Source organism: Pangasianodon hypophthalmus, chromosome 22 (genome assembly GCF_027358585.1).
Source record: "Pangasianodon hypophthalmus isolate fPanHyp1 chromosome 22, fPanHyp1.pri, whole genome shotgun sequence".
NCBI lineage: Eukaryota > Metazoa > Chordata > Actinopteri > Siluriformes > Pangasiidae > Pangasianodon > Pangasianodon hypophthalmus.
In genome coordinates this window covers 17295355-17319224 of record NC_069731.1, presented here as the reverse complement: position 1 = coordinate 17319224, position 23870 = coordinate 17295355, and the positions used below count along the sequence as shown (strand labels likewise).

General features: G+C 38.5%; 1 protein-coding gene across 2 annotated transcripts in view; it reads left to right on the top strand.

The window, feature by feature from the left end:
• Window positions 1–108: 108 nt before the first annotated feature.
• The window catches only part of ctdspla (CTD (carboxy-terminal domain, RNA polymerase II, polypeptide A) small phosphatase-like a), a 43369-nt gene continuing 19607 nt past the window's right edge, over window positions 109–23870 (top strand). Inside the window, exon 1 of one of the 2 annotated variants that reach the window (XM_026938154.3) lies at window positions 109–540. In XM_026938154.3, coding sequence (XP_026793955.1) covers window positions 465–540 — 76 coding nt within the window. In that variant the 5' untranslated portion in view covers window positions 109–464. The remainder of the gene's footprint in view (window positions 541–23870) is intronic. The other variant, XM_026938152.3, reaches the window with a different exon arrangement.

Genomic DNA, 23870 nt, shown 5'->3' with positions numbered 1-23870 from the left:
TTTTTCTGGTCATTTGACACTGGTCTAAGTGAAATAAGTCTGATAACACGTTGCTCAGAGTGTAGCAACTTTTAGCAAATAACAGTAAACAAATGTGTGGCGCCAGCTAGAGGCAGGAGCTGGAACTGCACCCAAACTGACACCCAGCACAAATGCGACTGTTATTTTCTTTAGATTTTTATTATATGGAACTGAGATTATGAGATGCTCCTGATTTTATCATTTAACAGAGAATATTTTATTCTCACAGGATTTTACATGAATGCAAAGTGGACTCTGATGTGAGAGAGAGGTAGACACAGGGCTGTGTGTGTGTGTGTGTGTGTGTGTGTGTGTGTGTTTCACATCGGGACAGTCTTGGCTAGCTCGCTAGCAGGCAGGGCTAGCTGCTGCATATTCCAGTGAAGCAGGCGACTTAAAGAGAGGACTTGTTCTTGAAATAACAAGAAAACAATCCCGTTTCCATGGACAACACGTCCATCATTACCCAGGTAGCAAATCCAAAGGAGGAGGAAATCATTTCTTCGAGTCAAGAAAAAGGTGAGAGATGTTTACACACACACACACACACACGCACACACACACGGCTGATGGTGCTGTTGATGATGGGGTTTTGTTTATTAGAGGAATCGCGGTGCAACACTGTTGCATCACATCTCTAATTAGTGCAGATATCCAGCAGCACGCGCAATTCCAATTCACACTAAAATGCATTTAAAGGAGCAGAGCTTAATGAATGCACGCGACTTTCTCAGTTATATAATGGACAATAACAGCAGTTCCTTAAACAGCACCGCCAATCCCAGCAGCACAACTAGACCTATAAATAAAACACAGGCGGAATAATATTTATTCTTTTCTCTTCTAAATTAGTCGATAGTGTTAGTAGATGAACAGTGAAGTGTAAATATTAGCTCTTCATTACTGCGTCAGGCTCACATCTAGGCTGTTCTGCAATTAAATTCTAGCAAGATTATGCAAATATTGATTAGATTTTACATTTATGTTATTATAATGCAAAGGAGGGAATTTAAATCTTGAAATTTGAAGTGAATGGAAAGAAATTTTGTATTATGCCCATGTTTGGGATGAAATATAATAATAATAATAGTAGTAATAATAACAATAGTCATAATAATAATAATAATAATAATAATAATAATAATAATTATTATTATTATTATTATTATTATTATACTAATATTATACAATAATGAATACCAGCATCAATACTACTACTAATAATATTAATTATTATTATTGTTGTTGTTACTGTAATAATAATAATAATAATAATAATAACAATAATAATGATGATAATAATAACAGTAATGGGTGGCATGGTAGCGCAGCAGGTAGCTCCAGGTTCTGAGTTTGATCCGAAGCTCCAGTTAATGTCTGGTTTTCCTCTGGGTTCTGTGGTTTCCTTCAACCTCACAAAATATAATCCCATTAGGTGGACTGGATTTGCTAACTTGACCCTAGGTGTGTGTGTGTGTGTGTGTGTTACTCTGCGATGGATTGGTGTCCCATCCAGGGTGTATTCCCACCTCACGTTCAGTGTTCAAGGATAGGATCCACTGTGACCCTGTCCAGGACAAAGCAGTTAATGAAAATGAATTATTATTATTATTATTAATAATAATAATTCATGCAAATATACTCTATGTATTACATGTACACAAGTACTTCCATACTTCAGTATACACCATCGTCCGGTTTATAGGCTACACGCTACACCAGAAAAGGTTCCGGTTGGTTCTTTGGATGGTTCTAAAGGTTCCTAACTTGGAACCTTCTCTGAAACTCAAACCTTCTGTGTCTTGAGTTCTACCTAGAACATAATTTCAGAAAATTCCTTGCTTGCAAAGCTCAGGTTAAGCAGCTGACATGACTGAATGTTGACAGCTGTTCGCTCTTAATAAAGGGTGTAACAATACACTCTGGTCACAGTTTGATTCTATTCCTGATACTGGCTTCACAGTTTGGATTTGATTCGATTCTCAGAATATTCTGAACAAAAATTGAATGAAGAAAAATAAACTGAAAAGACTCCTTTATTTATTTCTGTATAATAAACAGTGTAAAACAATGTGCAGTTTCCTCTGCATTAAATTACTAAGAACAGAGATTTAATATTGTAAACAAAATCTATTACAGGTTCACAATATCATAAAAATAAATAAATACATTTATAAATTCTCCCCAAAATTTTGATTGAATAAACAATGTCTGACCTGGGGACTTGTGATGAAACATAATGAGCTCAGCAGCAGAAATAGAGCTCCAAAGTCAGCTAAAATGGCTGCCTTCTGCCACCTCTGGTATTGAATGCTCTTTTTAACCCTTACAACATGGTCGTCTAACCGTATAACGTATAAAGCATGTTGGTCATTGCAATCCAGACATATCGGACTAACAGACTTCACAAGTGCAGATCTCGTAGGCTCTCCACTAAAAAATGTGATCATGTGACCATGTGCTGTTGTATATTTTAACTCTATGGGTTGCGCAGATTGGGACCTCTGGTGTTCAAACAGTACAACTGCATTACATGCATAATTAATCTAATACTGATTTCCCCGCTGTGAATCGCACATTTCCATGATGCACATCGTCTCCATTTTGCGTCACAGTGTACTGTGACATCCCTACTTTTAATGCTTAACCATGTAGGATTATTTCATACCTATCAGTACACCTGATCAATCTGAAGCTGTGTTTTAGAAATGTTTAGAAAACTGGAGTCACTAAACTATGAAGAGATTTTTTTGTCATACATTAATTTTTTTGTCAGACCTGTGATTAAGGAAATTAATGTATATCATTAGAGGATCTTCATTATACAATCTGACATGGAAAACACGTTATGGCACAGTCTGTTATAGAATTTGGTCAAGATTTTATTGGGAATCACATTTATATTATTTCAGAGTATAGTAGCTCAACTTAACTTTATTCTCCTTTTGTCTCTCTTTTTGCCTTTACATTATACGTTTGTACCCATGTTCTGTGATGAGCAAAGCAAAAAATATGATAATATTATATTAGAAAGAGATTCCCTTGCTTTAAGGAGTTCAAACAGATGGCAGCACACATGGCATGAGTGTATAGCAGAGGACAGGGGAGCCTGGGAACATGAACTGACCTCTGAGTCTCAGTGTGTGTCCAGTGCATGGACAAAAAAACGGATTAGAGGATTCCCCAGCCATGAACAGAGGGCCATGTGACAAAGCAGATCTCATTCCTCTGTGTGTGTGTGTGTGTGTGTGTGTGTGAGAGAGAGAGAGAGAGAGAGAGAGAGAGAAAGAAACACCTTTGTTGTTGCCTGTCACTTCTTGTTTTCGTACACTAAAACCAATTGGACATACCATTATGTTTGAACTCACTTGTGCTGATGAAACAATTTTGTCTTGTTTTGTGGGAGCCTCATCTATTTTTTATTTATTTATTTTTTTTTTACAATGCACTAACTCGCAGTACAAACCAAGTCTGCTTTTGACTTTTGTCCTTGACTTTTGATGGCTCAGTAATCCTGAACTGCGGATCTTGAATCAATACTCATGCAGGATCATGTTGCAGTTGGACACAAACACACACACACACATACCCACATACACACAAACACGATCAGACCAAGCTGAATACAGCCGCCCTAATTAATCGGAGTAAAGGGGCCTCCAGGGTTATATATAGTACCAGTTGTGATAATTGCCTGCCAAACTTTTTAATGAGATTGTTGATAAAAATGAACAAGCTTTGATGATCCTATTGGGCATTTCAATGCTGGTACAGAATGAGGTATATCACCTGCATCAGCGTTTGCCATTTAAAGGTACAGTCAGTGATTTGTAAAAGTCTAATTAGACTTGTAATCATCAAATAATTTTAAAGGTGTGATTCTCAGTAATGATTGCTGTGATTCATTGTAATGATCTGCTATGGATCTGGCTAGATTCTTTCATTCAGGCTTCTGTTTACATGTTTCTGGCCCTGAAATAACCTCTACCCATAGCTGAAACAGAGATTCTTGGCTGTAATAGCTTATTTACCAATTTAAATTCATGTAGTACACTTTATAATGCATTCAAGTGGACTGCACTCCCACTGCACTCTGGGGTGGTACCCTCAAGGATACACCATTTCGTAATTTTAGTATGTACCTAAACCAAGAATGATGCAAGTAGTGTACATTTAAATCTTTACAGGCCAATTATGAACCTTGTTTTTAAAAGTACACTGTATCCATGTTTTCGGGTTAAAGATATATATTAATGGTACAAGAAATAAGGGTACCACCCCAGCAACAAGGTAGAATTTAGTACCTAGATGACAAATATGATCCTAATACACAGTCATTCAATGAATTCTAATCACTACATTCACACGCCAGCCATGTAGAGTAGCTCGTGACCTGATCTGTCTTTCATGCATAAATTTGAAAAAAAAAAAAAAAAAAAAGGAAGAAATGCATGTAGCAATGATACTTCAAAGGACACGAGGAACTGGATTTCAGAGATGTGGAAAACAACTGATCTGGTTCCTTTAATTTGTCACCCGTCTGTTCTTGCTCATTATCCACCTTGAGCATGACATCATAAGCAAAATGGCCGACACATGAATAAGATTTATCCGTCACTACCGTAATGTTACAGCAGAATCCTGTGACAGCTTAAAGTGAAGAGCAGAAGTGGTCTAATGCTAATATGGTAAATATGTCAGTGTGTGAACTTAGTTCTTGTCTAAGTTCTTATGATCAAATTCATCTAAGTGCAAACGCAAATGTTTGGGTGTGTCCGAAACAGGAGGCAGAACTATGTCACGCCGTTTGATCCGATCTCCATTCCCTCTGAATACAGCCTGAGTAGGTTACATCTCGGACACACCGCTTGATCTTACTACGTGAAATCTGATGCACTGGCTCTTATACCAATGACGATCCTAATCCTCTCGAACCCTGGCTTTTCAATCCCTAAACATTTCAGAACCGCACAAGGCTATTTTCAGAGCCATATCAGTTTCATTGTGAACACCGGCATGACTACAAGATACTAGCTGTGTATTTAAACACCTCCCCGTGCGAGTGTTTATAGATTTTCTCTGCATGCATTATAAATGGGGTTTAATGAGGTTAACATCGGGAAGTCATCGCTCAGGGTTTTCGAACATGCGCTCCAGGGATACCACAGGTGATAAATATGGATCTGTGTGGAGGACAAGATGAGATCAGGGAAATGGACACACACTGTTAATATCCTGTTTATTTCCGAGTCTTCGTGTGCAACGTTATAAAATGGTTTGGTTCTGCTTTATTTATTTGCTGTCTAATTGTTCCCTCGTGTGACAGGCACAAACAGAGGAGCTGGATAATGCTCACTTGTTAAACTCCAGTTTATTAATTTATTCTGTTATATTAAATGACAGAATGACATCTAATATGACGCATTAAGGACACATTGTCAGTAAAGTGTCTTCTGACTTAAGATTTAAATCTGACTTAAGATTTAACTATAATCCTTAGACATGTCCTATGGTAGAGAACGACGTAGATGTTTTTTGTTTTTCACACCATTCTGTGTAAACTCTAGAGACTCTTGGCTGATCGGATAAGTGCATGAATGGCTACAGGGTTACAGGTACAGGTGTTCCTATTAAAGTGGCCATTGAGAGTATGTTGCACTGTTGGAATAACAGAGCACTTCTTCTACCATATTTATCTTTCTTGCTTGCTCCAACAGCCCCCATGCCCTAAAAATGGCATTTTTTTTAGAAAGTTTTGCAACTTTGGAAGCAGTCCTGTGTCAAAAAACCCCCACAGTGTCAGCATTTTAAAAACCTGACGCATTCAGCCCGCCTTGCATCCGCTTCCGGTAGGCCTACATGTTAAATGTGAGCTGGCCATTGAGAAAAAAACACCAAGTGTGAAAGCAGCCTTAGGTTTTATGCCCTAGTGGGACAAAATATAATCAGATGTAGTGCAGTGTGGCTGGCTTTGTATCACATTACAGCCAAACTGGACGACTTTGTGCAAATATCTTTTAATCATTCAGGTATCGCTGGATGAGCCGTTTACTCTAACCAGATTACTGCGTGGCTGAGCTGGGATACTTATCCCGACTCAGTGCACTCTGACCGCTTGTTAGACCCAGCCTGGTACATTCTGCTGAATCAGATTTCACAAAGGAAATCTCTTCACTGGTGTTTTCCATAATTCCAGCTGCCTGAAAGCATTCATGTTACAGTATAGAGTCATTTCTTAAATATAATGACCTCTTTTCCCAAATGGGGTAGTGTTACTCTTCTGATTTTTTTTTATTGCATAATTTCTCTCTCCTTTTTTTTTTTATAAATAAAACAATAGGCAGTGGCTGTTCTTTTCCCTCTTGTCCCATTTTAACCTGTTTTATTTATTTGTTCTCCACTTTTCTGTTGCCATTCTCCCTCCCCTGCCTCCATCAATTCTCACTGGATGTTGACCAAATTAAAGCACTGACTGATTTGTTTCTGAGCATCTCTGTAGAGCCGGTGAAATCATTTGTCTTCATTGGGAAAGGCAGCCGTCAGGTCGGTGTGCTGTGAAGCTGCCAGGGTACACTGGGAATTGAGCTGTTGTGGACACAGTCCTCTGATTGATGTCTTACAGTGTAGGCTACCACTCAAATGACTGTACAATCGTTTTTGTGCTGAACACTCAGCATGCTTACTGAAATAAATGAGGGGTGTGTATCTCTCATAAATGTGGTGTGTATCTCTCTTTCCAATAGGATGGGTGCATGAATAACCGTCCAGTGTATTACAGTGAATGATTCATACTGTATGATTCAGCTGTTATACTGCAATGTGATACAGTGTGATTCAGAATGGGAAAAAGAGTTTGCTTGTAATTCAACCCTGCATGAAAGTCAACGCACAACACACCTGTGAGAATGAGAGATAGAGCGGCTACATTACACTTTTTTATGGCTGTTATTCATTTCCACTTGGAATATCATTTATTTTAATCTATCTTTATTATTATAGAATAAATTATATGTAAAAAATGAAATAAATAATACTTTGTACACAGCATTTAACCACTCAAGTGAGCAATGGGAAACCAAACCTCTTGCACTGGAACTGACAACCATAGAGACCACACCTCCTTCACTCTGACTGACAGCAGCAGAGGCCACGCCTCCATTAATTCGACAGACAGGCACAGAGGATATGCCCTCTTTACAGAGGCTCCAACTGGAACACGTCACATAGGAAAAAATATAATTCCCAACTTTCATGTTCATTCTGACCTAGGATATATGAGTCCGAATTTTGGAAACTTTATAGCCCATATTTCTCTGACCAACTCTAGAAGTGAGGCAACTGCCTACATGCTGTGTATCCACAGAAATGAAATATCAAAATATGAATTTAAGTTGATCTTTTAGCTTACAATGAATTACAGCTGATAAGTTTCTCCATCAATTTCAGTTCTATTACAGATTAGGAAGATATTGTGCACACTGACAGCGTCCATGCCTCCTTTACTGGAACTGACACACAGAGGCCACACTTTCTTCAGTATGACTGACAGGCAGAAAAGACACGCCTCTCTCAATGTAACTGACAGGCACAAAGGCCATGCCTCTCTGGTATAATGGACAGACAAAATAGCCACGTCTCCCTCTCTCAGAACTGGCACAGAGGTAATGCAGTATGACTGACAGGCACATCAGCCACGCCTCCTTCAGAGGAACTGACTAGCACTGAGGACGTCCATGTGACCCTGAATCAGTGCGTCCTGCATACAAATATGAACTAAACAAACTAACAAGCTGAACAGTGTGAGAATCTGTCCATTAGCCCCTGGAGTGTCTAAAGTTTAAGGCAATTATTTCTGAGGACCGGTCCAAACTATCCAGTGGGCCGAGAGTGAGCGAATGCCACTTGTTACCTCTTAGGCAGCGAGTGTAAAGAAGTCAATTAGAGAGACCACAGTGAGTGCAGTCTTTCGGGTGCTCACTGATTAATGCTAAAACACAGTTCCTCAGTTTTCAGTCTGATCAGCCAGGGCCAAATGGAGTGCATGATCTCCTCCTGTGTCCGCTCAGCACAAAAGTAATGATATGTAGTCTCTTAAAAAAAGCACTCTTTTGAGAGAGCTTGTGTAGGTGCTTGTAAGTGTGTGTAGGTGTGTGTAGGCATGTATGGCCATACGGCTGCAAATGCTTGTACTTAAATGTCCATTTGCTGAGATGAGGCACAAATAACACAGTCTTTATATATAAATCCACTGCATTTGTAGTGTAATGTTTGTGTGCTTATCAAGGACAAGAATTTCAATACATTGTCCTTTACTGAGAAAAACATACACCTGTTGACCTGTATATGTTTCTGTTAAGTACAAACTCCCCGAAACTTTACACACTCCTTCCCAACACCCTGGAGACACCCATAAGACAACACACAGACGTCTTCATACCTGACAACCTTTACGCATTTTGTGTAGGAATTCCAGATTTTAACATTGCAATATGTGCAAAATATGCAGAAAGAGCATGTGATTATGTGAATTTGGAATGATTGACAGTTGCACAGGTTTTAAACTCCCTGATATTAACTGATAATACCACCCCACCCCCAAGAACCCCGCCCTGATACCACCACCTGACATCAGTAATCTCTCATCTCATCTCATACTAAATTACTGAGGGACCTCAGGCAATTCCCATCATTTGGAGGTGCTTTTCTGTCCGGAAATTAAAATGCAACACTTTTTCTGCCAGTTTGTTATAGCAAACCTGTATATCACATATCGTGTATCACAGCATTGTATTTTTGTCGTTTCATTTCCCTCACTGTCAGGGCTATAGATAGTGGATTTAAAAAGTCTACACTCCCCTCTTAACTTTGCAGGTTTTTGTGATGTAAAAAAAGAAGCCAATATACTAAATAATGCCTTTTTCCATCTTTAATGGGTTATAGCATCCAACAAAATTTAAGTGAAAAACAAATAAAAAATGTTTTAGGAAAAAAAAGGCAAAAGAAAAAACTTACAATAACCTGGTTGCACACCTTTTATAATGGAGCATGTAACTGTGCTCAGAATTAACCAATCACATTCAAACCCATGTTCAAAAGTAATTATCATACATCTGGCATCAAATAAGTGATTCTGATGAACCCCAAATAAAGATCAGGTTCTTGACATTTTCTTGGTTTAATCCAACTGCTGAATCCATGATCCTCACTGAGCTCACAAAGCATGTATGGGATCTCATTGTCGAAAGGTAATGATCAGGAGAGTGGTACAAAAAGAATTTCCATTACATTAGATGTACCATGGAACACCGTGAAGGCCAGCATCAACAAGTGGAGAAAATGGGGCACTAAAATGACATTGCCAGGAACAGGATGTCCCTCCAAAATAGATAAAAGAACAAGAGGAAAATGCTGCCAAAAAGACGTACGGCAATGTTAAAGGAGCTGCAGGAATATCTGGCAAGTAGTGGTCACCCCCTGCATGTGACAACACTCTCTCATGTTCTTCACCTGTCTGTGCTGTGGGGTATGCTTTGTCAAAAAAGCAACATCCAAGCCTGCCTAAATCACCCCAAGCCATGTGGTAAAATGTGTTATGGTCTGATAAGACCAAGGTAGAGGTTCTAAAAGATATGTTTGGAGTAAAAACAAGACAGTTTATAACCCAAAGAACACAATACCCATGATGAAGCATGGTGGTGGCAGCATCATGTAGTAGTGCTTCTCTTCAGCTTGGACTGGGGATCTAGTCAAGATTAAGGGAATCATTGATACCTTTGAATACTAACTTATTTTAGCACAACAGGCCTCTGTTAGACAGCTGATAATGAAGACGCATTTCATGTTCCAGCAGGATAACAATCCAAAGCACAAATCCAAATCAACAAAGGAACAACTTCAGAAGAAGAAGATCAATGTTTTGGAATGGTCCACTCAGGGCCCCGATTTTAATCCTATTGAAAACCTGTGGAAAGATTTGAAGAGGGCTGTGTACAGGAGATCCCCTCGCAATTTGGTAAATCTGGAGCATTTTTGCAAGGAAGAGTGGGATAAAATAATAAAAGAGTAGACTCTTGCCCAAAAGACTGAGTGCAGTATTACAAGCAAAAGGTACTTTAACCAAATATTGGTTAAAGGGTTTGAACACTTTTGTGCAACCATGTTACTGAAGTTTTTTTTCTTCCTAAAACCTTTCTGTTTCTTTTTCACCTGAATTTTGTTGGTTGCTATATTACATTAAAGATGGAAAAAGATCTGACATGATTTTGGGTTTTTTGCACAAAACCCTGCAGTTTTGCCAAGAGTGTGTAGACTTTTTCATATCCACTGTAATATATAATATGAAAGTAAAAATAATTGTGATTATACTGAACTAAGAGCGATCTACTTATAAAGTTTTTTCTTAAACCTTATCCTAATCACTTTACATGTGAACTGCTCCTGAAGTGTTATTTGGAAATGATGTCCTCTTTAAAAACCTGTTTAAACTCATACATTTTAAAGGGTTTTATCTACATCAACCAGGATGTTAGCGCTGCAGGCAGAGGTGCTGGATCTTCCTCCAGCTGTGTAGGACGGCCGTCCACGATCAAGCTGATTGGATGAGTTTCGGCCCAGAGGCTGCACATCATTACGGGTGTGCCTCTGGGATTCCAGCCCCAATTCCCTGCTCCCTATGTTTAATTTCCCACCATACGCTTCTTAACTTGTATTTAATGGCAGCACTCAGCAAGAACAAACACTCTCTCCACCAGCTGAGGATTAATTGAGCGGTCGGCAAAGGGAGATTGTCAAAACAGATCAATAACCCTGCTGGTGTGCGCAAGACTGGAGGCTGACTGAGACATGGTGTAGCGAAGTTCTCTCTGTGGAGAGCTGAACTGAGGAGGCCCCTACAGATGAGACTGGCTTGTCTGCGTATATAGTTCTATGTTTTATTTGTGAAGAAGTTTAATAATTCAGGTTATTTTGGATGTTTTGTAGTAGTAAGTCTTGACTACACTCTTCCATCTAGCATTGTAACGCTTTCTTCAGTTTGTCCCTCTGTGGAAACTCTTAAAAACTCCTACAACAAAGCCTACAATAAAGGGATTTTCTTTTAGGTACCAAAGGTACCATACAGAATTCAGGCTGTGGAACCCTTAAATATCCAGGGAACCCTTGAGGAACCAATTTTTCTAATTCTAACACACTTTTTATTCAGTCATGAAGATGTTTCTGGATTGTTTCCTGTTCATATACCTAATTCTAGGTTTTGTCTCTGAAGAATTTTTAGTCATTCAGATAATTTTCAAATGTTTCCATAATGAAAACACAAGGTTATTCAGAAACATTTATCACTTTAGGGGCATGCTGTTATAGGAAAATAATCAACAACCAGTAGCATGATGGCACACTGACATGAAGTGGTGTTACTGTTACCACCCCAAAGTGGATTATTTTCCTATAATAACATATCCTGAAGTATTTTTTCCTCTCTTAGCCTATACCACTGCAATTTGCCAATGATTGTAATTTTAATTTATTACTAAACAGCACTTCATGTTTTTTTTTTTTTTTTTATCAGTTTATAGTTACCTTTAATGTTGTTAATCAGCACCTTCTGACAAATTAAATTAGGCATTTCAATGCTGTGGTATAATTCCTAATTATCTCTGAATATTGGTGTATTTTGTCTTGTGTGTACAGTATGTGTGAGCGTCACTAGTGTTACTCTAGCACATTTTTAAAAATGGCTTGCTCCATGGGGACGTAGGCGTAGTCTTTAGAGTTTAGGGTGAACTCCATTTAATGGTGAGTGTGTCTCCAGGGAGAGTCTCTAAATGGGACAGAAAGTGTGTGTGTGTGTGTGTGTGTGTGTGTGTGTGTGTGTGTGTCATTGGAGAGTGGTTCCTTTCTTTTGTGGTTCAGAGACGCTTCACTGAATTCACTGCTTCACCTGTTTTGAATCCAAACTACATGTTTGTCCAAGAATCAGTCAAAATGTAAGATATGTACAATGTTATTGAAAAGCATAAGCCAGAGTTTACCCCTAATAAACCTGATATGGTGTGTCCCTTCCACTCTGATGCTCTTCTGACTGAGAAAAGGATCTTCCCACTCTACTTCTGGCCTTGCTCATGGAGTGCACTCTATCTCATAACACTTTACAGTTGCTAATCCAAATCCAAACTGTATGAGTACTTGTTTGTGTCCCATCAGATTACAGACTCCATGAAAGTTGATGCAGTTCTCTGCAAGTTGTGGAATGGTAATTTTAGGTGACTAGTCCATTCTGTAAGTTATGTGCTATTTCTAAAACTAAAATAGGGGAAGCTAGTTTTTAAGTTTTGCTTTTTTATCTGGTACCCAGTAACTGTGACAGTCACAATGATGTACACAGTAAAGTTATTTTAATCTCATAACACTTGGGGAGCATCCCATACGAAATAACATTCCACTCATCTTCTCAGATCTGACCTTCATGGCTCTCGGAGTGTCTCAAATTAGTTTTACATGGCACGGCACATTACAGTTGCTAATATGAATCCAGAGCTATCTGTATTCTGGTTGAGTACCTGTGTCTTTGTCACATCACATTACAGTAGCCATGAAAGCAGGAGTAACTGTCTTCAGGTTGCTGGATGGTGGCAAGGAGTCAACTAATCTAGTGCTCTTTATTCGTTGATTCATCTTCAGTAACCGCTTTATCCTGGTCACGGTTGCAGTGGATTCAGAGCCTGTACCAGCACATGTACTTAGATACAGTGTGGAATACTTGGCAATGGAAATAGCGACAAAAAGTGGGATTTGTTATCACGTCATGTATTGCCAGACCATCTGGTGGAACAGCGCTATTTTAATAACACTCTCTGTTCTCATAGTAACACCATGTGTGCCATTTGACATAAGTACTCTGTAATTTCTCAGCCTGCAACTATAGAACTCTAGAAAAGGTGTTTGCAGAGGCGTTTCTAGTGCGTCCCTATCTACATTTATTTTTTTATTTTTTTTAGAGTGTGTAACATATTTACCATGAAGGTGTGGAGTGATTTTTTCTACAGTGGTTCCCTTATATGCAGGATAAACTGTCCTTTGTAAATATTGGTGTCAAATTAATTCGACTGATATTTAGGCTGATATGATTTATCAAAGATTTAGCATTTGTTTTTTTTTTTTTTAATTGTTGACCAACATGTTATAATGTAAGCGCACATAGGCGTGTACTTCTGTGTAAAATTGAATACACTACTGACCTACTGAAGACGTAGGGGGCACTGACAGCACTGCGTCTGTTTCTTTTTATCATATTACAGAGCATTCGGTATCACAAGTATAAGCAAATATAACATTTAAATATTGCTAACACAGCAGAATGAGGACAGTTAAACCATAGCATTTTTTTTAGTTTATTCTCTTTACACTTCTATAATGTTAAACAGTCATAACTCACGAAAGCTTGAACCATGTCCCAAACTGCATACTAATTTTAAAATAGTATGTTAAATAGTATGTCATTACACCATTTTGCTAACTTTAGTTTATTATTATATAGGCATACTATTTAGTGTGCATTATGCAGTTTGGGACGTAATTTTGTATGATGTAATTCTCTCTGAATGTGTATTTCTTTTGCAAGTAGCTTGTAATAACTTTTTTTTAACCAAAATTTTACATCATGCGTCTTTAAGATTGTGGTAAGGCAACATATCTGTGTAGGATACTGATAATAGCATATGTTGCAGCCATAGTATTAACCCAGAAATATATCAACATTTTCTTATTGCGTGGAGCCGATATGTGACAATACTTACTTTTTAAAAACCACATCAATGCTGAGCTACTCCCAGCTGTTTGAATCAGTATTTTCCCTCTGACTATAGCTGCTGATTCCAACCTTTTTGACTTATCACATTTAAATATGAGTACATTTTTAATCCATTTGTCATGTGTAATCAGTATAGGGATGGGCCAGGATAAATGAGCTCTACACGCAATACACACTATATCCAAAGACTTTGCATTGTCCAAACTATAAATATAGTAGATCATGTTAGGACAAGTGTTCAAAGTAGAGAAGGTACAATGTGGGGATATTTCAAACAGTGATTTGTGGACAATTACATACAAGAGATGCTTCAACAGCAGTGAAAATAGCAGAAAATAGAGGGGAAAAACATCAAATTAGCTAACGAAGGCAAAGGAAACAGTATTATAAGTGAAATGTTGGTAAAATGCAGTAAGTAGTTGTAAAATAATGTACTACAGACATTTTGTCATTGCAGTTCTGAACCATTTAATTAGCTTTTTGGCTCAAGAAAACATTTATAGGCTGGCTCTTTTTATTATGGATGTTATACTAATATTGATGTTTTAACAGTGCATGCTATTTATGCTTAGAGGTCGTTACAGTCTAATGCTGTTAAGAGTTAAGTTGTGACTTGGTTGATGGGAGTCTCTATAGTTTCAGCCGTGTTGTAACTTGCCAGTGTTACTGTTCATGTTTTACTGTTCTGATATAGTGTAAGTATTTCCTCAAGTTCACACTGACCAGGTATTGTTTATAAATTGAATCAAAATCAAAATTACAACAGTTAGTTTGAAAACAGAAATTTGAAATGTAAAGAAAAAGTCAAATTTCATTATAAACGTAGCTCATATTAATACAAAACAATTAATAGTAGTACATTGGAGCTAAAATAATAATCAAACAGCCGAAAGTGTTGCTCTGGCAAATAATTTTTTTTTAATTCTACCTTGTGTAATTTATAGAATTAGATTGAACCGTTGCTGATAAATGAAATTGTTGGCAGTGTGGGTGTGTTTTCCTTTCTTAGTTCCTAGCAATGCTTTCCTACTTGTTGAAAAGGTTTCTAGGTTTTAATTAACACATTTTACCTCAGGAGCTTATTCATGGATTCCACGTATGCTAATGTAAAAGTGAACCAGAGCAAGCCTAATTGTGTGTGACATTTATTTGCTTTAAAGTGTATGTGCTGGATCTTCCGCTAGTCCCTTTCTATTATTCGTTCATCCTCTTTCTCTCTCTCTCTCTCTCTCTCTCTCTCTCTCTCTCTCTCTCTGTCTCTCTCCCGCTCTCTCTCTCACTCCGTTCTCTCTGCAAACCTCCTCCCCTCCAAACAACGTGGGCCGCGGTTGCTGCTGTGTTACGTAACAAGCCTCGCTAGTCAGTTCTTTTACATTGTTGTTGGCCCAGCTCTCTGCACTTAATCCCGCCGTGCCCGTCTTTCATCCTGCCACACTCTGGAGCTGTGGTTGTGTGGCCTCGGGGCGCCAAGATCTCCATACAGGACGCTGCACTAGCAAAGGATGAAAGGAAAGATACAGGCTCCATCTGTCCAATGAGCTCACAGTGTGTTTATGGCCCAGCTCATGTTTTCAGCCTCGGTGCATCTGATGTTGAGATGCGTGTGTTTGGATGCATGTGCTCAGCCTCCAGTCTTCTTTGAGTTGAACATGTATGAAGCAAACCGAAACAATGCTAAGATTGTTACGTAACATCATGTTCCTGATACAAACTGCTTAGAACCTGAGACTGTCATCCTGCTGCTTTATATAGAGAAGTGGGATGGCCTTACACTCTGTAGACCTATAAAGACCTGTAAAATAGATAGAATGTGTTTTTTCATTGTCTTGTAGTTCTTTAATAGATACATAAAATGATATGAGGCAATTGTTTAAAAAGCTAAATAAATAATAATAAACAGCAACAACAAAAACAAAAAATTATTATAATCATAAAAATAAAAATAAGTGTTTATTTGTTTCTAAATGTGTAATAAATATTTATTTGATTTATTTAAGAACATAATAAACCAATAATAATGATAGAAATAAAATAATAACAATAGCATTAATGATAGTAATACTGCTAATAGTATTAGTGAAGTATAATTAGTATTAGTATTAGTATTAGTATTATTATTAGTATTAGTATTAGTATTAGCTAATTAGTATTATTATTAATACTATTATTATTATTGTTGTTGTTGTTATTATTATTATTATTATTACTACTACTACTAATAATAATAATAAAATCTTGCACTTGTTTTTTTTTCTTGTTTTTTGTTCAAGCACGCCATGAACTTTCATTTCAGAGTCTCGCTATTTTCAAAGGAATTTGATTTTAATACCCCTAGTACCTAATAAACTGGCACCCCAGCGCAGTGCCTGAAACCCTTCTTTTCGCCTTTCCTTTACTCTTGAAACTATTATTAAAGTGAAGGCTCACGCAGTGGCGAAGCTGGAATGTTGAATTATAGGTTTGCGTCTCGCCTTGTCTCCCCTCAGATGTTATTGCGAGTGTGTGAAACGCCCCGGCTGCCTTGTTTGTGAAGCTCTGTTGAGACAAGAAAATGTCTCTGTGCTCTCGATTAATGTCACGCCGCATGCTATTAAAGCCAAAAGTGTTATCTCCAGAGCTCTTCTGCTGATAAATGTGCTTCAGACAAGTGCTTACTCGACATCCTGATGAAGGGAAATATATATTCTAGCATGAAAATGATAAACAAGAGACATGAAATGAAAGACAGCTGGCCCAACTCGGCGATGTCTTCTGCTTTACATCATTCACTAAAGGGTCAATTGCTTGGTGTTTGTCTAATATATAGTGGAAAATGTTAGAATGAAGCCATGCAGGCATTCAAAACCAATTCTATCAGTCATGAGGGTAAGAAATGGTCCGTGTTCTTTCAAGTAGATGTGCAATCAGATGAATTTAGGTAAAATTTAATTAGCATAGCTTTTGGACTGGCATGTTTGGAAGGTTAAGGAGTTTGGGGAATTTTTTTTCCCTCATACTTCCTGCTGTTTGTAACAGGCTTATCTAAACATGAAGGACTGATTTGTGAGCGTTTACTGTACAGCCTCAGCTCTGATGCAGTAGATGACCTCCTTAGCATTAAGCTCTGTGGGTGTTTACACAGGACCAGCGGTGTTTCCATCTGAATTATTTAAACTGCAATACAGCCTTCACTTTTCCCACACCTTTATCACCACCTAGCATTTCTCTCTGTCTCTCTTTCTGTTTCTCCTAAGACTGCTGTCTCTCCACTCGTCTCTCTGTCTCTGTTTGGGTACACGCATCTTTCCGTGAACATGCTGTAACTCCTGCCTCAGAAGCCCTGCTTCGTTTCTGATGGCTATTTTTCCTCCACTGTTGGTCGGAAGCTTATTATCTCTTCCTGTCAGGAATGTGGAGAATTTCCTGCGTTTCCTCTCTTTCCGGCCCTCTGAGAGGCCCTGTCCATGCGTGTGACAGCCCATCATCACATCACCTTGGTGTTTCACAGTGTGGGAAACATTCCCTTTCACGAACATGACACGTTCAAATGTTGTTTCCATCGGACTACTGGGACTCAAAAAAAAAAAAAAAAAAAGAAAGCTCAGGAGTAACGTGATGTTTTTCTTGGTCACTAAAGTGTAGCTGTCAGCCAAGCGTAGCTTGTTAACACATTTTCAGCATGTCTTTCTAAGCGCTGCTCAGTGTTTTCTCTCGCCATAGTGGCCTATAGTAGCTCTGCTTCTCCACTGTGGTATGAATCAATGGAAATAAATTGCCCAGCTTCCTTCACTTCACAGATTCATTCACAGCTTTCAAGAAATGCCATAACACATAACACATCAATACGTCAAGCTTTTTTTTAAAGAACTAGCACTGAATAAGAATCACATCCTCAGTGCATTTGCACACACTGCAATTACAGCAGCTGACGCTTGACATGCACATATGTTCTGCGTCTGTGCAACAAAGAAGAAATCTCCACACCAGGACAGAGCAGTAGTCTATACTCATAAACAATTAAAAAAAAAGCACTACATTGCATATTACTGTACAAAAAAGTGTGTCTGTGTGATGTAGGAAATCCCTTTGTCAGTATCAGTACCCATGCGTGGTGGTCGAGATTGTTAATGTTGTATGCTTGCTTGAAAAGGAAATAATTCTTTACACCAAAAGGGGGCAGTAATGTGTATTTGCCTAAAAACAACCCTTCCAAAGTCTCAAATCACATACTAAATAGTTTGTCAAAATGACACACACCTACGAGTATCAGTACTGTGTGAAAAGGAAATAACTGTCCATACCAACGGGGGCAAGATGAAGTCCGATGTGGTAGAAAGACAAAGCCAGTACCCCAAATCACATCTTTCTTTACTAAATAGTATTAAACCAAGCATCATTGTCTTTAGTGCCATACTTTTGTGGTTTGGGATGTAGCCAGACAAACTCTTCTAGCTAGTTTTACCATTTCCACATCATTGGGAACCTGTTCTTGTTCAGCCATTAAGTAAATACATTTATATTTACAGAATTTGGCAGAGACCCTTATCCAGGGCGGCTTACAGTTATCTCATTTATACAAGTGAGCAGTCGAGGGTTAAGGGCCTTGGCAGTGCTGGGATTTGAACGCACACCCTTCCAATCAGAAGTAGAAAAGTCTTATCCACTGAGCTACCACTGCACATAGGGAAACACTCTGGTATAGGGTTATACATAAAACCTTCAAGCGTTCCCCCAGAGGGACAAACTAACAGATTTGACCTTTAGATTTGAGAGCATTTGAACATTGATACTGAGGGTGTAGCAGAATGCCATTTCCTACCACTTTTACCCCGTGTTTCTTGGTAAAGGTTGCACAGATATTTATTTAAAGCTCCAAATATCCATATCTGTATCTGTAGTCAGATTGAAACTGAAAGTGGGCATCATATAAATACCCCAGAAAACACTGGAAATAAAACTTCGAGGTGGAAATGGCAGCACTGTCAGCATGGTGTGTGAATTCTGGTTTCTCAACTTTAGCTATTTAATTTATCTTTATTTATTTATTTCTGTTTCTATCTGCCCTTGATATTTTTCAAGAAATTGGTTAGTTCAATATTTTGTAATGAAATAATAATTAAAGTGCAATAGTTTGGTTCTGTTTCCCAAAATATAGACAAAGTAGTAGCCCAATTTAAACCACCATGACCCTGACCAGGCAGTAACTAAGGATGTTGTAAATGCATTGTACACTGCTGTGCATTTCTGTTCATGGTAATGAATGGGGTCTTTGTCTGGCCAGCCTTATATCTGACCGCTCACATGCGCCCGTGAGTTCTCAGTCCCGTTACGCACCTCTAATCTCAATCAGATGCCCTGTGGACCTTTCTGGCAAAATGCTCCTAATATTTGTATCTGTATTTGTAATTGTTTAGAACGCATTATCTGTTCGTTCAAAATAATGTATTCATATTCGGTTACATCCGTAATTGTTATAATTAATGCCCTCACTATCTAGTTGTGCACTCATATGCTAGGTTATTACCTAGAGAGGTGATTAATGACATGGTCCTTATGGTTATTCATAATAGTCTATTAATGATTTATATACTATTATTATTGTTGTTGTTATTATTATTATTATTATTATTAATAATAGATTTATTTATTTGCAAGATTTATATCATTTGTATTTTGACGGACTACTTTGTGTCCAGAGTGTGTCACTTCTTAGCATTAGCACTTCCTAAAACCAGGTTTAGTGGCTTTCCTTTCATTTTTCTGTGACAGTCTTGCACTTGATTGTCAGTTAAAGACTCTTACTGTCATGTAGCACTTTGCGGTTAAATTGGATTTGGCCTCGTTTTAGATAAAAGTAGCCACCAGACAACATGCAAAATGTAAATGTGTATTTCACTTGATAAACAACTCCATATTGCCAGTGTTGCTGGTACTACTGTGTTAAGTTGTTTGTTCAGTGCGGCTTCAATGGAAAATGTTGCAGTTTAACATTTAGCAATGAGGCATAATCTTCCGGATCAGACAGGGAGCGGAGAATGGCATCGCCATGCAGGCTGACTCCAGACACATTCCTGTGGGCAGCCAGAGAATATGTTTTTAGGCATGTGTGTGTGTGTGTGTGTGTGTCTGGCAGCCTCAAACTCTCTGCAATGTTGTTTGTGACAGGGAGAAAGCACGGTTTGTATGCTGTGGTTAGGAGGCAGCATTCAGACGAGGCTTTTCCACACTGGTTGCTCTGCTCCCCGCCTCCTTCCTCCTCGTTCCCTCCCACTTCCATACGCTGACTTAGTATCAAATATCAGTATTGGAGCAGGAGAACAGGACTGTACAGATTTTTTTCATTTTGGAAGACGAGATAGAGGTTGGGCAAGTAAAATTCAGTATGAACCATGGGTAACATCCAAGATGTAATATAAATAAGCCGGAGCCAGAGTGCCAAAAAATAATGGTCTAAACATTGTCCAAAAACCTGGAGCTAATAATGTTTTCATTTCTAAAGCAGCTTCAGATGCTATATAGTCAAATTCCACAAATATCACAATGCTGTGCTTTTTTGAGCTTCTCGAAAAAACACTGGGCGTAAATTTCAAACAGGAAAAGAACTGAATGTCTCAAAATTAGATCTGTACATTACTCTCTGAATGTATTATGCTGTTCATAGGTTAATTGATCTCCTCATTCTCTTAACATGCATAATAGTGCAAGCACCAGGGTCCCCGGTTTGATCCTGACCTCGCCATGGGTTTGTGTGGGTTACCTCTGGGTTCTCCGGTTTCTTCCTACCTCCCAAAAACATGCCAAAAGGTGAATTGTCAACTCCAGGTGTGTACAAGTGTGGGAATGTGTGTGTGTGTAGTGCCGTGCATCCAATCAACGGTGAATTCCCACCTCATGCATAGTGTTCCCGGGATCCACCGTGACCCTTACCAGGATAAAGCATTTACAGATAAGACTTTCAATACCCAGTGCACCAGGTATTTTGATTATTGAGCTTGTCTGAGATTGTGTTAATCCTGCTGCTTCTACAACTACTAGCAAATGCACAAACTGGGAATAAAACAGCCGCTCCATGCAGTAATATTTGGACCAATGACAAACATGGGGAGGTCTCAGAACAATGAAGTAGTGGTTAGGAGTTTGGAAATTCATGCACACCACAGCATATGAACTGCAACATTGCACTGTTCTTGCTCAAAAGACATCTTTCTGCAAAACACTTTTTCTGGTTGAAGTACTGTATACAGCCGGTTTAAAGCCATAGCCTGCCACAAGTCATGTTCAGAGAAGCAGGTTATAGGTATTCGAAGCAGCTTGGCATTTTTTTCCCCAACCTTCAGGGCCTGTTTTTCGTGTAATCCTCTGGGAAGCTGCTGCAAGGTGTCCATTATTAGGATTCGATTGCAGTACATCAGCTTTTGTTGAGAGGGTCAGTTGACTTGATGAGATTTCATTATGCCTCAGTGTTTAGCTTTGTAACCAGGTCAGGATAATTGTGTTTGCATAGAGGATCTGCTTACATTAATGCATTATTACATACACTACTGTGGAAATACCTAAACAATGCTAGAGCATATTACTGAAACCCTTAAATGTTGAATTATTATTATTATTATTATTATTGTTATTATTATTATTATTATTGTGCTCTCCCAAATAAACAAAAACTTTCCAAATATCACAAAACACAAAAAAATTTAATAAATGTAATAAAGAAAAATGTAATAAACAACAACTGATTCATAACTATTGGAAAAAGTCAATAAATTAATAGCTATACTGCTCATAGCAGTGCTTCAATGACGTGGAAAAATTGAGATCTAATAAGAAAATGAGTAAAGATAGCATACATGTATAAACAGCTCGTAAAAGTTTGTATTTTGTAACCCTGCATAAAGCTAACAGTGAATGGTGCAGGTAATGAGTTGATTACTTGTGCCTCATTGAAACCTGACACTGTTATCGACTGGCTATCGAGTGTTTGGTCATCAGCACAATCCGTAACACAATCTGCATGAGGTGAACTCAACCTTCTACATGTAGCTGAATGTGGTGAAAGCCTGTGTTGTATTCGTCTGGATGGTTTGCTGAGAAAAAGAGGGATATGGAAAATGTCACATGGTGGAATTAAATGTTAAAGGCCATGGCTGACATCTTTGCAAGTGTCCTCAAGCCATATGTGCTTGGCATGGTGTACTTACACCAGGAGGAAATGGGACTTAAAATATTACAGGAAGATTGAAAGTTGAAAAATTTTGCAGCATTTCCCTGATTGAAATGGTGTTGTTGGATCTGGCTGCCAGTTCTTAGAGCACATAATGTGACATGGCTGTAAATCTGTGCAGAAACGTGGATCTTCTGATGAGCAGTCCAGTTTCTAAACGGTGCTACAGTGAAAACATGTTGTCACAGCTGTCCAATATTTATAACAGACGCGATTTTATTACTATTTTTTGTCTGTTTGTCAGATTGTCTGTCTGCTGGTCCGCCTGTCTGTTTGTCGGTTTGCCAGCCGGTGTGTGTCAGTTTGATTGTTGGTCTGTGTGTATGTCTGTCAGTCAGCCTGTCTGTGATTTCTGATGAGTCTACATTAATGCCTCAAAAACATTTTTTTCTTGTATCATACATTGTAGACAAAGTGAAATTAGTTTATTTGTCTGTCTTTCAATCTGTCTGTTGGTTTGTCTGTCAGTCTGTCTGTCTGTCCTTTATTCTGTCTGTCTTTCAGTCTGTCTGTTGTTTTGATTGTCCAACTGTCTGTCTGTCTCTCTGTCATTCAATCTGTCCGTCTGTCTTTTGGTCTGATTGTCTGACTATCCGTTGGTCTGTGAGTTGGCCTGCCTGTCTGTCTGTCTGTCTGTCCATCTTTCAGTCTGTTTGTCTATTGATCTGAGTTGGTCTGTCTGCCTGTCAGTCTGTCGGTCTGTCTGCCTGTCGGTCTGTTGGTCTGTCTGCCTGTCAGTCTGTTGGACTTTCTGCTTGTCAGTCTGTTGGTCTGTCTGCCTGTCGGTCTGTTGGTCTGTCTGCCTGTCGGTCTGTTGGTCTGTCTGCCTGTTGGTCTGTTGGTCTGTCTGTTGGTCTGTCTGTCTGTGAGTCGGTCTGTTGGTCTGTGAGTTGGTTTGTCTGTCTGTCTGTGTGTTGGTCTGTCTCTAAAGTTGGGAAAACATGCCACTTTACCCCTTAAAGCCCTTAAACGTGTTCATGAGTATTTTACCAAGACATTCTCATGCAGTGGTCTGTTCAACTCAGCAGAAACACACAGCTTTTTAACATTAAAATATCTAAACGCAGCCTTATTCTGAAAAAGTAATGGAACAGTTATTAATGCTAATGCATGAGTAACAGCATCACTTTGTTACTGATTCTCTCACAACATGTCAGGACATTCAGAATAAGCTCCATATTGCTGTTTCCCCTTTTTCTCTGACAGTCTGCAGTGAAACGCTATAACGCAGCAATGGAAATATTTGTTTTTTTGTTTTTGTACTCGTAAAACAGTGTGTTGCCCGAAGAGCTGACATTTCACGCCGCTCACACCCTCCACTGTAATATGTAGCAGAGTAATTAGAAATGCGCTCATTTCATCCTGGGGATCATTGCATAATATTTTTCCTATAATTGATAATAACGTTATTTATGCTGTCAGATGGAAGGATGTGGAGATTTTTGGCGACTGGGAGATGACTCATGCTGAGTTGGGAAACGTGGATTACAGGCTGTTGACATCAGCCTGCTCCGAGGTTTAAAACATCTCTCTTTTTAAGAAGAGATTGACAGCTCAGTGATTAAATTTAGACTACAGGTCATTTTGACGTGCAAAATGTCTTACACATTAAGCATTGACGTCCACTTCCATGCAGGCACGTGCTGATAATCAGTTATATAACACAACACCATACTGAGAATGCACAATTTTGTTACTGTAGACACTTAAATATATTTTTATTCAAAAGGAGGCAATGGACGGTTCATTAAAGTGTAAAAAAGCATGAAACATCACTGTGGAGCTTAGAAGCTGACAAAACATTTTATATATATATTCGAATGACATATACATTATATTAAATAA